This window comes from Bolinopsis microptera, chromosome 2 (assembly GCF_026151205.1).
Source record: "Bolinopsis microptera isolate Bmic1 chromosome 2, MBARI_Bmic_1.0, whole genome shotgun sequence".
Classification (NCBI taxonomy): domain Eukaryota; kingdom Metazoa; phylum Ctenophora; class Tentaculata; order Lobata; family Bolinopsidae; genus Bolinopsis; species Bolinopsis microptera.
The window spans coordinates 8,791,530-8,802,822 of record NC_087073.1 but is presented as its reverse complement, the minus strand read 5'-3'; the positions used below and the strand labels follow the sequence as shown (position 1 = coordinate 8,802,822).

At 34.9% G+C, this 11,293-nt stretch overlaps 2 protein-coding genes across 3 annotated transcripts in view; both read right to left on the bottom strand.

Annotated features, from left to right (window-relative positions):
• The window catches only part of LOC134826204 (coactosin-like protein), an 89,576-nt gene extending 82,430 nt beyond the window's left edge, over positions 1-7,146 (bottom strand). Inside the window, exon 1 of the mRNA XM_063838489.1 lies at positions 7,137-7,146. The gene's annotated coding sequence lies outside the window, so the exon portion shown is untranslated. The remainder of the gene's footprint in view (positions 1-7,136) is intronic.
• LOC134826203 (uncharacterized) overlaps positions 3,609-11,293 on the bottom strand; it is a 37,729-nt gene continuing 30,044 nt past the window's right edge. Inside the window, exons 7-9 of one of the 2 annotated variants that reach the window (XM_063838488.1) lie at positions 4,133-4,219; positions 3,816-3,902; positions 3,609-3,719 (exon numbers count right to left, since the gene is read on the bottom strand). In XM_063838488.1, coding sequence (XP_063694558.1) covers positions 3,696-3,719; positions 3,816-3,902; positions 4,133-4,219 — 198 coding nt within the window. In that variant the 3' untranslated portion in view covers positions 3,609-3,695. Of the gene's footprint in view, positions 3,903-4,132; positions 4,220-11,293 lie in introns of both variants that reach the window. The other variant, XM_063838487.1, reaches the window with a different exon arrangement.

Here is an 11,293-nt window from a genome sequence, read left to right as displayed (position 1 = left end):
CTGTGCAGATGGACTTAAAATAGCAAGCACTGTAACACCTCTACTTCCACAAACCTCACTCCAGTCTCTTGATACCTGTAAAGACAAGTTCTAATTTCCATTTGACCACTGAAATTCCAGTACCTTCATTTTAAAGCTAGCTTCTCTTGACTTGTAGAAGATAGTAAGTAGTCCTAAGTAGTGGCTCATAATTGGCTGCAGTCACCTTTTCAGTGCCATTTATAGATGAGTCATTTAAGAATTTAAGAATTTAAAAATTTAAGAATTTTCGGACGTTATCTGTATTTAAGTGACAACTATATAATTTGAATATTTTATTATTTGATTGTTTCACACTTTTGATATTTCATAATTTTATTACTAGGTGGAGGTGATGTTATTGAGACTTTGGGCGGCCACAAAACTCCTGTTTTGAAAGTTGTCCTCTGTACTTGTTTCACTGACCCACGCTTTATAGCATTTATACATTTCTGCCCATTTTATATGTTTGTTCGATTTGCTGTACATTTGTATATTTGCTATTTTGTAAAAGTTTCAAATCACAATCAAATCAATAACAAAAAAGTTTAATAACCTGAACTATGTCGTTTGGGTATAATTTAACTTATTAAGATATTTTTATGAATATTTGCGATCTTATGCATCATTATTTTTTGATTTGATTTCATTTGATATGCTCCAGCTAGAAGGTTCGACACCCAACAATATATGTTATAAATACAACAAGCCCTTTGTAATATATTAACCGGTCCATTAAAAATTTGCAATTCGGAAAATACATTATATTATATTTTTTTAATTTTTTAAATAAAATTATTCAAACAATATACACATAATATAGCAATGACCCTATATAAAATCAACCCTTTAAGAATTCAAAAAATTCCCTTAACAATCAAAAATTACCCTTGGCCTTGTGGCTCCAAGACTGTTTATATCAACAATGTTTTTTATCGCACTATATTATATTGCAGTAAATTTCAAACGAATGTCATTGCAACAAGCCGTTTAGGTTCTCATCCATGATCCAACCAATGCTACAATCTCATCCAACCAATGCTACATCTTAAGTTGTAGAACCACAAAAACTCGCCTCTTTACTGTGTAAACACTTCCAGACCTTTTAAGAGCTAGGATTGTTGATCATGATAAGGTTCAAATTACTTTTGACTAATAAATTTAGGAACCTCTGTTACCCCTTATAGAAATTAAAAACCTTTTATAGTCTGCATCTGATATGGGACATCACATCACATAACAGTACCTTTGGCCTTTCTATAGGCTGACCTTTCAGCGAAGATATTCATGCTTCTCAGTAATATTCTCACAAAGGAGGACCCTCCAGCTGAGAAATCTTACAATAAGTAAGCTTAGGTGGCTATCATCGGAGTTGCATTACCTTCGCTAAACGTCAAAGTTCAAATACTGTATTTTTGGTTTCTAATCTTCATCATCTGTATCCGCAATTGTACTGCCGTATTATTTTTATCACTATTGTATTATTTTTATCACGTCACCCCCATTTCACGCTGTAGAGTTTCTACGATACAGGGGAAGCCGTGCACTCGTGCGCGGCGGGTCATACAACGTATGACAATGTATGATAAGGTATTATAACATATAAACGTTGTAAACACATTTAAAAATTAAAGTTCTAACATCAGTTTTCAAATTTTGAGCAGTCATTCGAGTTTCGACCAAGACAGGGGCTGGAGTACGTTTGTTTATAGATTAATGAAATGTTGCATTGTAAATATTCAGAATTGACGATATATTATGATCTAATAGTAAATTTTACAAAGCTGGCTTTGGATTTAGGTAAGATTATAATTTATTTTAAAACCACGGATAATTTTAAATTTATTTCTATTTGTCGTAAAATCATAAACAAGTTAATCCTGTTTTCATGAATGCGCGGCTTTGGCGGCCAGTTATTGATTTATACATTAAGTTGAATTTTATTTACAAATGTGAATATATTAAAATTTAAAACTTTCAAAACGGAGGCTTATAAATATTATTATATTATGTTATAAAATTTCACATAGCCATGTGCCTACGCGTACTGCGTGACGCGCTACTGCCTACGGCGGTCGCGCGCTACTGCAAGCGAGAGGGCTCTGGTTAGAGCAATTATAAAATAAAGGATAAAATTTTAAATTTGTTTTACTAAAAAAATTTGTTTCACTTAAAAATAGTTTTATACGGAATAAATCTATGATCAATGCGCCGCGCAGATGGAGCCTTATATTGAAACAATATATTGATTACCGCATAGCACATAGATAATTGATTCACGATGTCAATCCTTCGCATCTCACCGATCTGCATACGTGTGGTTGCGAGAAAATGCGCGGCGCGACCCAGTAGTGCATCGTGCCACAACATAGATAAATGTTTTGCTAGCTTCATACTGAAGTTGTTGCGCTTCCGACTTCTGTCGTGGTCTGTGTGTCATCATTAGCTTCTTGTCTGCGGTCTCATTCTAAATTTGTAGAATGTAGAACAAACTGTATAGTGTAGTAAAAGTTAAATAATGTTTTGACAGTGTTCAGTAGGTGAATTCTACGTGAGCGCAACAAGTGGCGTACGTGATTTTACCATCGTGCGCGTACTATTTCAGTACTTTATTTGATGCGCGTTACAGTAACGTTTCTATGTAGACCTATACATTTAGTGGTCTGATAAGTAATCGCCATGTCCAAACGATTTGCAATTTGGAGCTATGAAGTATGATATTGTCCACGTCGTTCTGTATAAAAACATACTGTCGGCTTTATCGAAATCAGCTTTGCTGGCACCTTTGCTGTCTTAAATGATTTGGGGGCATTCAAGTACTATGTATAACGTAGTTACAAGAGGGGTTTCGAAATTGCCCAATTTGCTGTTACTTCTATACTTTCACATACAGTATACTTATATGAATAACAAAGCCCAAAGATGTATAGCAACTAATTCTTGGAACTCAATTGATGTGAAAGCCACAAAGCTATGGAATCTTTTGCCAAGAGATGTGAACCAATTACCTTCACTTCCTAAAATAGGGAAAGAAGAAGGAGTAGCAAGTATAAAATCGCTGTCTGGATCACGGACGAACCAACTCTTAAATGTATAAGTAGAAGTACCGATGTCTAGAAATGGTAAAAAATGCTAACGTTATATGCGAACCCCTCACCCTCTTCCAATACAATATGTACAGCATATATTGTACATATATTGTACATAATATATATTATATTGTAACCGAGGTATAAAAATTAAATTAGCGAATAAAACAATACTCTATCGCCAACGAAATCAGAAAGTAACATCACTCATAAAGCTTAAACCATCAGCTAAATAAATATAAAAAGTAATTAACAAATTTAGCAATTTACAGAACAAAAATTATTTATTTTTAAAATTTAATAATCTAAACAAATCACTGAAAGATTGGGAAACAATTGGAATATCAAACCGAATTAAAAAGCAAGAAATCATAATAACACCAAATTTATATGAGTCATCAATTACATAATACCCGAAAATAACATAAATTCTTTAAAAACACGTATTTTTTTAATAAATCGAAATTAGTAAATAGGTTTTAATCTTATAAACATGAGTAAATATCACAGTAAGGTTTTTAATTTCCACAGTCCAAACAACTTTTTTTAAATGCAATCTGATTGAAATTTGATTCTACTTGATGCGGTCTATCCCTTGAAAACAGTGACAACCTCAAGTATCAGCCCAAAAAGACAGTGACAACCTCAAGTATCAGCCTAAAAAGACAGTGACAAACTCCAGTATCAGCCCTTGAAAACAGTGACAACCTCCAGTATCAACCCAAGAAGACCACCAAACACATTTCCCCAGACTATCACCCAACCAAGTTCATTTTCAACCATGTCTTTTACTACCTGGGGGGAGGCTGTGTTCAGTGTTTTTATCTGTTTACACTTTACTGTTAAGAATGTAAAAATATTGCCGGTTCCCATCAAAATAAGCATTATACCTAAACCAGTGTATACTTTACACACATACCGTCACCTTGTGACCCTAAAAGTCTCCAAAACTATGCAGATTATGCAAGCCATCACAAGCGAACTGTATAGTAATTATGCATGTTAAGTAAGAAAGGGACACGTACCGCTATTATGTTTTTAGGATGCATTTCAACCAACTTGCTCGTTATCAGCCTGTCAACCTGGTCCCTCACTTTCTCCTCTGATAAGTGCTGAAAAGAAGAAAGTTTAGTATTTTCAGACACTCGGAATTGAGGTTGTATCTAGAGATGGTGGTATTGTATTGCTTACATAATCTGATCACACATTACAATACTACATAGATATGTACGGTGAAATAATTGGCTTAAACTTTGAGGGAAAGAAGAGCGGGTTTGGAACCCAACGCACCGATTAAGTTAACCACTGCAAAAATCTTCTTAATAACAGAAATGTAACTTTTTAGACCGGAAATTTAGTGGAAATTTAGATAAGATGTTGGAAAATAAAGTTTAGGTTATACCACTGCCGCGTGATTTTTTGGTTTAGCAGATGACATCGATTAAAACATTTGTGTTTATAATGATTGACACGTACAGTATTTAACAAGGTAGACTATAGAGGGTCACCTTACTGGACATATAGAATATAAAACTCAAGTAAGGTAGATCTCAAAAATGATGGCCATCAACTTCAATGCCAATATAATAACAGAGAAATGGAGTACTGTATTGGAAATTATCAATGAGGTGCAATGAAACGGAGTGGTGTGACGGACCAATTATCTGCAAAATAAGAGATACATGTGGGCCGTGGGGTCCTGCAGGACAATTGCACAGCAATGAACTGTTGTAACGATATGACGACTTTAATAATGGACAAATGCCATCCAGGAATGCAATAGGAAATACAAATACAGGCCAATGACACAAGTCAATGGAATAATCCCAATATTGCAACGGAAACATAAAATTATTTAGCAATTTAAATGATTCATAGCAATGGATAGCATTCTGCCGTACATTTCACTGCATTTATATATACAATGTACGTCATCTATCGCATTTAAATTATGTTGGTTTGTACAAAAGCTTTGTGCCACCAGATCTGCACTTTGAAAGTAGTGCTAACTGCTAAAGTGCTAAGTAGCTCTATCAAATTTTGTTAAAAACTTTGTATATCAAATGTTTCGTCCTTACTTCAAGACTTTAAATTGTCATTATTTATTCGTCGGGGGTCAGGACCCTACAATGTGCCTTGTAATATTACACACTGCAATCTCAAATTAGTATCAAGTAAACAAGTCACATGTTATTATGCTTCATCTACAGTGTTGAATGTTGAACAACCTGTGAACTGTGAAGTCTGATTGTGATATCCCGCTCCAGAATTATTCAGTAATGAAATCTTTGTTACCAGCGGTGTTGGCCTTTGGTGCACGTTGATACTATTCGGAATTTCGGATGGCTAAATCGTGTAGTTACCACACATTTCTTGTTGTTGGTCCTGTAACCATTTTAGTATCGGTGCTGTTTGTTGCGATTGAACTTTGAGTTTAACAGTTTTCTGGTCATTATTCGGACTCGAATGTTTAGTATAGGGTCGAACGTTTTGCATGAGGTAACATCGAAAAGAAGAATTACTTTTAAAAATCAGGAAAACCACATGTAAAGAACAATTTGTCTCCTTAAAAATATTCCTCGATCTTAAATTTACAAAATTGTGTGTATAACTTAAAATTCCTGCAAACTATAATTATTATAATAATATTATCTAACTATAACTATAGCTATCTAATCGTGGCTAAGGTGACTAAATTTCAATCTGTTGAGAGATCACGTTCCACTGTTCCAACTTGATGAGTTGTTCATTTGCAATTTGCATGTTTGCCAAGATTCACCCTCTTTTATTTTCATAAATCAAATATCGTAAAATATCGATAATATCGAAAGTCGCTGTTCTTAATACTTGAAATGTGTTCTTTCTGAATGTATTTTGTTTGAAAATATTTAACCTATTACGGATTTGTTACTGTGTCATCGTCTCGATCTGCACAGATCCACGACAAAGAAACCAAGTGAGGCGAGTTCATATTCTGAGAGGGAACATTCGCCTATTAGCTAAATAAGAAAGGTTTGGCTAATGATTAACAATTTACCGAACGATTTAAAGGCAGTATTCGTACATACACGCATGGAATTTTGTCGGTCTAGATATGATCCAAACTTTAAGATCAATAGCGTGAGGACCCTTAGTTAATGTCTATTGTTAAATTGTGAATTGTATTGTATGTATCATTCTTTAAGCTTGAGCGTTGATATGGCCACTAGTTAGCCACTAGTTAGTCACTAGTTAGTCAATTTGTTAGCCATAAACTCAGCAGCAACTACTCAAAGATGTTGACTGAACTTTTCTGACTTAATTCACCGCTCAAGGTTTAAAATTATTTGCTTTATTTTCGTACTTTTTCCGAGTGTTGACAATTCAGCTCTATAGGCGGGAAATAAAATGTTTACTTTGGCTGCTATCTTTGTTTTTTTAATGAAATTATTTGATCTATACGTTTTTATTACAAAACCCACTAAACTATAGCAGCCAATATAACATAATATTAAATCGTATATGATTCATTGGAGAGATTCTCATTTCATTTTTGACAAACAGGATGTTTGAGGCTCACGATTCTTGATTTTATGTAAGAGCAAATCGCTTGTAAATGTAATCAATTTTAATGGGTTTGTTTGATCCAGAGATATTTTTATCTAGATAAAAACAAACACAAAATAGGGGTTTATTAACTTAATTTAACTACAAATATGGAAACCTTCAAAATGTAAAACAGTGGATTAAAACTTAATTTATCACTTATATAGTACCTTATATATTATTGAAATGGCTAAAAACAGCGAAGTTGTGGTAGTGACAAACAGTGCAGCACTCAGAGCTGTGGATTTGGAACCAAGTAACAGTGAACCCCTGGACTCACCAGGTGCAGCAGAAGACCAAGGTAAATCTAATTGAAGGTTTCTAGTAGTTTATCTAACAATCTGCATGCTGCTCCAGAGTCCAGATAAACATTTATCTGAAGTAACCGATTTCCGGAATCATCCGAATTATGATTAATTACGGTTGTGATTGAAACGAGTAAAACAAATTATTTTTCATTTAGATAACCCAAGGAATCCTCCAGGAGATGCTAAAAAGATAACAACTTTTCAACTAACTTTGATCGTCCTATTTGCCTGTTTTGGAAATGGAACAACTTACATTTCGAGGGGTTACACGGCTGGATTTTACATTGACTTCCTTACTGAGTATGACCTGGATCTAACATTTGGTAAGGAACATTAACTAATAAGTTTAACTATAAGTTTATTTTAGCGATAGTATTTATCATATAATTTCCTAAACTTCACTCGATCCTACTAGTTAATTATTAACAATCAAAAAAGTGATGAAACACAGATAAAATGTTCTGACCGACAATTTCTTTGAACAGGTACTGTAGCGATATCAATAATGGTCATAAGCCAAGCTATCAGCCCCTGCATTTCCACTATCCTACCTGGCTTCAGAAAGATTCCACTTACAAAAAGATGTTTAATTCTCATTACGGGTAACATTTTGTGCTACTTCGTAATGGCTGCAGTAGATGTAATGGTGGAGAAGAATCCGGAAGGAGCGCTTGTGTTTACTGTTATTGGAGTTAGCAGAGCTTTACAGGGCGTTTTTGCTGGACTTTTCTTTGTGATCTTACAGGTTAGTTTTGCTCCGGTGCATTCTTTTATATCATCTAACTATCTAATTTACTCGACTGTGAATATACTCTGGGTAAAAATGGGTATATTCAAATAGCCCGGTCAACCAGAAATACAGCAGTATATGTAATATTATGCTTATAATTTACATGTTCTGAGAATTAACATATAACTTTCAGGGAGAGATTGTGGATCTGTATTTGGCTGACAACAAGGCAGTGATGGTCATAATAAGTGGAGCGATGCATCCAGCAACTATTGTAGCAGTAATTGTTGGGGCAGAACTCTACATATCGGGAGGATGGATGCTAACAGGATTCCTTATTGGTATCTTCGATATCATCCCCATCTTACTTCTTCCATTTATCGGAAAAATGGGAAAACAAATTGAAAATGGGACAGTTTCGAATCCAGTATTGTCAACTAGTACGGATTTTAGCACAAATGGAAAGAGTCTAAAAGACAAACCTAGTAGGATTCAACGACTGGCTTTCTTTGTTCCTGATGTCGCAGTTTTCCTGAACAATGTTACTTACTTCCTCCTCATTTTTTCCATCCCACCAAGAATTAAGGAGTTCAATGAAAAGTCATTGAGTACAGCTGTTTTGCTCACCACACTAATGTTGGTCTTTTCATTCTTCGCAAGCATGGTCCTTGGTTTTGTAGCAGACAGGAAAATAAGTTTTATCATGATGATAGGCAATATAGCATTTTACTTGGGAGCCATTCTATCTTTTGGATCTACGACAGAGTTTCTAGTCTTCCCGGCTTCTTTCGAAATAGGCTCTGTGCTTATCGGGTTCGGTGATGCATCTGTTTTAAACATAGCTGTTATGAGTAAATTTGGTATGTACGAAAAGTGGGGAGTGAAAACAAATGGTTTGGCTGAGCGATCTACGGCAGTTTTCAACTTCTGCTTCTGTATTTCTCAATTCGTTGGGACCGTGCTCAGTGGATTTGCTATCACTAGAGCAAGTGAAATTCCTTTAATTTGTATCGCCATTACAGTATGTTTGTTTAATACTATTGGCTTTATTTTCTGTACGATAGTAGAATAGTTATTAGAAACTTTTAATAATATGTATAATGTATCAAGAACTATTACAAATAAGCAGATTCGTTTAATGATTGCTCTTTCAATTTGATTATACACAATTTCAAGATTATTATATACAAAGAGTGACCCTCTATATTTATGAAAGATATTAAATATTTTGTTGATGTAACAGTACCAGATACACATTTTACTTGACAAACCACCTAACATTTCCTTTTTCTCACTATGTCACTGAAATTGAAAGCCTAACATTGCAAGAAAATACAAGTACAACGTACTCGAATTCAGGAAACGTTCACTGTGGCAAGCCCATAAAAAACTATACCATCAGCAATTGTTTAATAACAGACTAGAAGTAACTGGGTAAGCTATATAATACTATAATAGTAGGTATGCTACAGTGTTGTTGGTTCAGTAGCAACAAATTATTGCTGTCAAGTATCAGTTATCACCATCATTTCACCATTCACCAGTATAAGTAATCGCTTGTCCTACAAACTCAGCTCATAGCGTTAGTGTTGTGCTTTAGGCTATTGTTTGCCAGAATAACAGATACTAAATTATGTTGGTGAGTTGGTATTGTTCTGGATAAATTCTGGTTTGGGTGGTATCTCTTTGATTTTACACACGGTTGTCGTCGAGTGTTTAGTGTATTTGTAGTAGTTGCCTGGTGGCATGGTGGGTAGATTGATCGTGCGTGGCGTAACCGTGGGAGGATTGAAACTTCAGAAATTATTATTTCTGCTTTGTGCTTGATAGTTTACGATAGCTGCAGTTGTGTTGTGATTGATTAAGGAAAAGTAACATAATAACAGCTGAACTCCAATCTCACAATCCTGGTGATAAATAATTGTTTGAATTTCGATTAAATTGCTTTAATGTCTATTGCTTCAGAATGATGCTGCACCGTACAACAGCTGTACGCATTACTATAAACGTATTACATATTACTATTAACTGTACGTATTACTATTAACTTCACGACTCAGTTCATTTCATCCAAGTCTTCATTCAGTTTGATTTATTGAAAGCTGCACGGTGCCAGGCGGTTCTAATGACCAATTAAAACATATAAAATAATAGTGGACAATAATCCCTCTGTTCAGGGCACTGCACACTATATGGTTCATGTTTAGTATGAACTCACCCCAACACTTCAATAGCCTAAAATGAAATCAAACCAAAATATTGCGAAAACTATGAAGTTTTGTGTGCTCATATGGAGCGAAAACAAGAAAAGCTAGTGCAAGGCGGTATGCATAAACATTTACCATCTTTAAAAACCGCACACATACCACAGCAACAACACACATCATCACTCGATTGGCTTGTCTTTTGAGTGATTTGTCCCCAATCGTATTAAATGTAGTTTATCCGGTTCCATTTCTCTTTTGTTCACCAGTTCATGAACCAGGAGCCTGTCCTGAGCTGAGATCGCTCAGCTCTTCTTCAGACTTTCAGAGCGATCTGGTCTTCGCTTCGATCTGGTCTCAGCTTCTTGACTTGACATCGCACTTGATGGACAGCGCTGTGACTTGATAACGAAACCTTGACTGGGCGTGAACTGGCGTGAGTTTATTAAGGAAGGGTTATTTTTTCTTCATATAATGTTAGTGTCGCCAATGCGTTATAACGTATAAAATGTATAAATACATAATTACAATGAAAACAACGATTCTACAAACTCAAAGTTTCATGCAAATGCAATCATCAGTGTCAGAATAACTTACTAAATTACTAAATCCATATTTTCCTTACAAGCTCCTTCATAAAATTAACTTAACTAAACTAAATCAAAAACAAAATCAAACGAAACGAAACGAAAATGAAATACAAGAACAAAAACTAAAATTAAAATTAAATATTCCTAAAAGCATTTCTTCAGCATAAACTTGTTGGTGTGCCTACATTTACTTATGAGTTCCCTCCTCCTATTTAATAGATTGCCATCTTTATTTAAAATAATATAAAGTTTTTCAGTAAGGCAGAGATGACAATCTTTCGTACCCCCCTTGTACGGATGAGCATGTTTGATTATTTTCCAAGATATTTTATATGGTGTTTGTTTATCTTTCAACTCCCATATTTTCTTAGATAGCTCCGTCTGATTTCGTAGCTTCTCGAGCTTGAAAGAGCTTGTGTGTGAACTGAAACGGGTCTTAAAAATGTTTTCAGTAAGCCCTATATATTTGTGCTCTTTCTTTTCCTTTTCCACTGCAATAGTTGCTTCATATATCACTGCTGCTTCCAGGCAATGTCCGTTCAGTGGGCACATTTCCGGCTTTCTGCAATTGCACGTTTTCGATTTAATTGTAGGTTCTTTCTGAGCTTGGTGTCTGGTGCTCGCTAAGATGGAGCTTGTAAGGAAAATATGGATTTAGTAATTTAGTAAGTTATTCTGACACTGATGATTGCATTTGCATGAAACTTTGAGTTTGTAGAATCGTTGTTTTCATTGTACAATGCTCCCCTCCCGGGTAGAGCACTCTTGA